This window comes from Delphinus delphis, chromosome 3 (genome assembly GCF_949987515.2).
Source record: "Delphinus delphis chromosome 3, mDelDel1.2, whole genome shotgun sequence".
NCBI lineage: Eukaryota > Metazoa > Chordata > Mammalia > Artiodactyla > Delphinidae > Delphinus > Delphinus delphis.
Window position 1 is genome coordinate 60,653,990 of NC_082685.1, and position 4,831 is coordinate 60,658,820.

The 4,831-nt window shown below is 52.3% G+C and overlaps 1 protein-coding gene across 1 annotated transcript; it reads left to right on the forward strand.

Annotated features, from left to right (window-relative positions):
• Nucleotides 1-352: 352 nt before the first annotated feature.
• On the forward strand, nt 353-1,087 carry NEUROG1 (neurogenin 1). Its single transcript, XM_060006933.1, has one exon. It carries the CDS (start codon nt 353-355, stop codon nt 1,085-1,087), a length of 735 nt encoding a protein of 244 aa, XP_059862916.1.
• Nucleotides 1,088-4,831: the final 3,744 nt, after the last annotated feature.

Here is a 4,831-nt window from a genome sequence, read left to right on the forward strand (position 1 = left end):
CTGCCTCGGGGGCGGAGGTGGCTAGGGAGGGGGGCGCCCATTGTTGCGCCGAGTACTTAAGGGGTCCTGAGGCCGGTCGTGTGCCACACTCGGTACTCACACGAGCTGATCTGATCGCCGGCGAGATCACTCGGGAGACCGGCGGGAGCGTGGCCCCTGCAGGCGAGGCGAGGAGTTGAGGCCAAGTTCCCGGTGCGCCCCTGCGCCCTTCCAGCCCTTGGCGCCCGCAGCCGGCACAGAGTAGACCCGGGCCATCCGGAACGTAAGTGCGCCCCGACGGCCCTGCCCTCAGCCCGGGCTCCTGCCCTCTAAGCGCCCTCTTAGCTGTCCATCGGTCCTGCACAACTTCACGATGCCAGCCCCTCTGGAGACCTGCCTCTCGGACCTCGACTGCGCCAGCAGCAGCAGCACCAGCGACCTGTCCGGCTTCCTCACCGACGAGGAGGACTGTGCCAGGCTCCAACAGCCCACGTCCGCCTCGGGGCCGCCCATGACGGCCCGCAAGGGCTCACCCGGGATTCCCGGGGCGTCGGACACTCCTCGTGCGCAGGACGACGAGCAGGAGCGGCGTCGGCGCAGGGGCCGCGCGCGGGTGCGCTCCGAGGCGCTGCTGCACTCGCTGCGCAGGAGCCGACGCGTCAAGGCCAACGACCGCGAGCGCAACCGCATGCACAACTTGAACGCGGCGCTGGACGCGCTGCGCAGCGTGCTGCCCTCCTTCCCCGACGACACCAAGCTCACCAAGATCGAGACGCTGCGCTTCGCCTACAACTACATCTGGGCTTTGGCCGAGACTCTGCGCCTGGCCGACCAGGGGCTGCCCGGGGGCGGTGCCCGAGAGCGCCTCCTGCCGCCGCAGTGTGCCCCCTGCCTCCCCGGGCCCCCGAGCCCCGCCAGCGACGCGGAGTCCTGGGGCTCCGGGGCCGCCGCCTCCCCCTGCGCCGCTGCCGCCTCGCCACTCTCTGACCCCAGTAGCCCCGCCGCCTCCGAAGACTTCACCTATGGCCCTGGCGACCCCCTTTTTTCCTTCCCGGGCCTGCCCAAAGACTTGCTCCACACGACGCCCTGTTTCATCCCTTACCACTAGGGCCCCTTTTGAATACCGTTACCGTCCCCCTCCCCCAGGCGACGGACAGTAGGTAGGGGCCCAGTTGTGGCCTTGGGACCCCAGGTCCAGGCAGAGGAAGAAACGGGAGCTTTAAAGGGGTAGGGGATACCTGAGCCGCTTGTTAGGTCGCTGCACCCTCCCAGTGGCTGCCCCTTAGTCTGTTTCTCCAGCCCTCAGCCCCGGGCCCCTCCTGCCCGCCCCTAGACGGCCTTTCCTTTTGCACTTTCTGAACACCACAAAACCTCCTTTGTGGCTGGCTCAGAGCTGACCCCAGCCACCACTTCAGTGTGATTTAGAAAAGGGACAGATCAGTCCCTGAAGACGAGGTGAAAAGTCAATTTTACAATTTGTAGAACTCTAATGAAGAAAAACGAGCATGAAAATTCGGTTTGAGCCGGCTGACAATACAATGAAAAGGCTTAAAAAGGAGAGACAAGGAGTGGGCTTCATGCATTATGGATCCTGACCCCCACCACTGCAGGCTTGCTCTAGGAAGAACCCGAGACTCTTGCGTAGCTATTCAGGCACTGGGCTGGAGAGTACTTTAATTTATTCAAGATGCTTCATTCATATGAAAATGTATTTTTGTACATAAAGAGTTTATTCTATTATTATGAGCTATCAAAGTTTACATTTTTGTACTGCAGATATTTCGTGTAAATAAAAAATAAATAAAAAAGAAAATAAGTCACCAAGTGTCTTGCCTGATGTTGGTGTCTCTGGGATTTTTCTTCCCTTCCACTCGCTGTTCAACCACTAAAGTGAAACAGTATCCCCACCCACCTTCAAAACTCCAGTCCTATCTCAAAACAATTAAAAATAAAATGCACCTGATTTCCACCAAGATATGGATACAGAGAGACTAGGGCATTTGAGACCCATCATTTCCTTTCACTTTGTAAACACAAGAGAGATCTTTCAGCTCCCCATAAGCCAATTAAGACTTTTTAGTGGGGAATTAGCCCCGATCTGCAGCTACCTGTAGAGGTAGGGGCGGTGGGAGAGTCTTTCTTTTGAGGAGCTCCACATCAGCTGGCTCTGTGTTTCAAAGAGAGGGGATTAAAAAGATCAATACAGTATGACCACTGGCTAGGAAGTCCCAGTGACAGGTGGGCCCAGGCTGGGCAAGCAGAAGGGTCCACTCTTATAACAGCGTATTTAGAGGGGGAAATTGATTTGTAAACAACGCCTCCAAACTGTTGTTCATTGAGGCTGGGATCACCCTGGCTGGGAGGTATGGGATGAATTATGCTGGTGTGGTGTCCCTGGATGGGTGTGCAGCTGCCTAAAATTGTGAGGGTGTCCTCACCTCTCCCTCCCCCCACCCAACACACGCTGTGCCAGCAGTGTCCACAGAGGGGGGCACGCGGTGGACTCAGTCCTGGCTTGTTCAGCTAGCCAGGGGCAACAGCCAAAGCTTTCATTTGCTGCCAGAGAAATCAGCCGCCCAAACTCAGTGGGGATTTTTCTGGCCGTGGTGTGTTTGTCTGTTGTCTGACAATTAGCTAACAGCACAGACCAGTAGCGGCTTTTGTTTTAAATCTCCGAATGTGGATAATTACAAGAGATAGTTCCTAAAATGCAGTTGCTGCCTGTTCCCCCAGCTCATAAGTTACCCCACATTAAGACCAATTTTTTTTTCATTGGTTTCCCCTTTTCATGAATATAATTATTTACAAGGAGGAGGTAGAAATGGGTTCAGGAAAATAGTATGCTATAGCGTTAGAGAAATCGTATCGGTTTAGGAGGTGAATAGAAGCAGAGGCCAAAAGTAAGGCCACTAATAGCATTTTTCCCTTGTGGAAATGTTCCCCTCCTCACACACATGTCCTGATGAGTTGGATCCACAGAGTCAGATGCTGGGTCCCCAGCAGTCATTGCTAAGTCCAGCTATGGTCAAGGAGCCCTCTTTCATATAAAAAGGCTCCTTTTCAGAAGGTTCTGAAAAGTTGGATGCTCTCTCTAACTGCCCTCAGAGCAGAGACAAAGAGTCTTCCAAGAAATCTTCGGAAGTTATGAGGGCTCAGAACTGAGTTGCTTCTGCTAAAAGATCCAAGGAAAAAGTTGTGTCTCCTGAATGACCCTGCCCGGGGCCCCACTCTATTGTCTGTCTCAGAATTAATTCACTCTACCAGCTTTGCATTTTCCTATAGCAAAAGGCACAAATGGTCTGCATCAGATTTTCTGCTCTCCCGTGCATAGGATGCTTGAAAGTGCCTCCCTCCAGCTTTCTAAGGGGCTCAGGCGGGGTCTGCGAGAAGGCAGGTCCCCTACGGAGATGCTGCTCAGCCGTGGTGTAGGTGCACATGTCTGGGCTAAGGGAAGAGAAGGGCTATGCGTATCACTGTCCAAAAGCCTTGGGAAAACCACCAGCAGACAAACGTCCCACACACCCCGGGCATCCTGGAGCCAACGGCTGCAGTAGAACCTTTGTCTTATACAACTGCCTACAGCCAGCACTGAAAAGGAAAACACCACTACCTCCAAGACTGAAGAAGAGCAAACTGTACTCCCAACTCTGTTACCAAAATAGGATCACAACTCAAGGTACAGATCCCAGAGCACCTTCCAACTAAAGAAGTATCTTTAACAGCATGGATTGCTGGAGGGAGTCTCCACCTCTGCCAGTTAATACTGTTCTTTCTTCCACAGAAGCAAGTGTATAAGTATGGCCTTCGTAGCTCCCAAAAAGAAGAAAAGAAGTATGGTGATTTAAAATGCTTATCCCCAGCCCAGGGGCCTCTTTCTTCCTGCAGCAAACTCTCTGTTCATCCACCGGTGCTGTGAAGGCAGGCTGGGGTTACCAGAGTATTCTAATGAATCATAGAGCAGAGAACAACCCGCTGACAGCACGATTCACTTCCTCAACAGAATCTTCCACTGAGGAATCATCCAGCACTTAGAAAAGTTTATTTATTCTCTACCTGGATCTGTCTCTTTGCTTCTGTCTTTGTGTAACGTGTGTATTTTTACATTCTGCTTCCAAGCCTTGGAGAAACCAGGTCAGAGAAGATGCGGATGACATAGTGAAATGAAGCATTTCACTCTGCCTGTCATTTCTTTAATGACTCTATGAAGCCCTGCTGTGCGCTGAGCACTGTTCTAGGCACTGGGCTGACCAGGACAAAGTCCTCACCCGAAAGGAAATTACACGCCAATGGGGAAAGACAAAATCAACTTATGACAGGTGGTGGTAAATGTTGAGAAGAAAAATAACATAAAATAAGTGGAATATGGAATGCCAGCGTGGATGGAAGGTTGCTCTTTCAGAAAAGATGGCCAGGGAAGGGCTTTTGATGCGATGACACTTGAGCAGAGGCTCAGATGCAGAGGGAAGGAGCAAGCCTCAGCAGGATCTGGAGGGAAGAATTCCAAGGAGAAAACACCACCCTGGCCATGCACCATCTAGTAAAGGGACGAGGAGGCTGATATACTGGAGCAGAGGGCATGAGGCAGGTAAGGATGGAGACAATGGGGGCAGTGCAAATCATGATTTTTTTTTTCTCAAGATAATTGAAGTGTTGAAAGAAGAGGAGTGTTGTGAGTTTGCTTATATTCGTAAAGGCCACAGTGGTTGTTATAGGAATAGCAGGGTTTAGGGGCCAGGGTGGAAGCAGAGACCCAGCTAAGGACCTGCACCACATTAGTCCTGAAGAAAGGCTTACAGTGGTGGAAGGTTTTGAAGAAGGAAACAACAGGATTTGTTTTAGGGTGTGAAAGAGA

Bases quoted from the DNA above. Each gene is read 5' to 3' on its own strand.
- NEUROG1 (XM_060006933.1), top strand. From the start codon at position 353: ATGCCAGCCCCTCTGGAGACCTGCCTCTCGGACCTCGACTGCGCCAGC.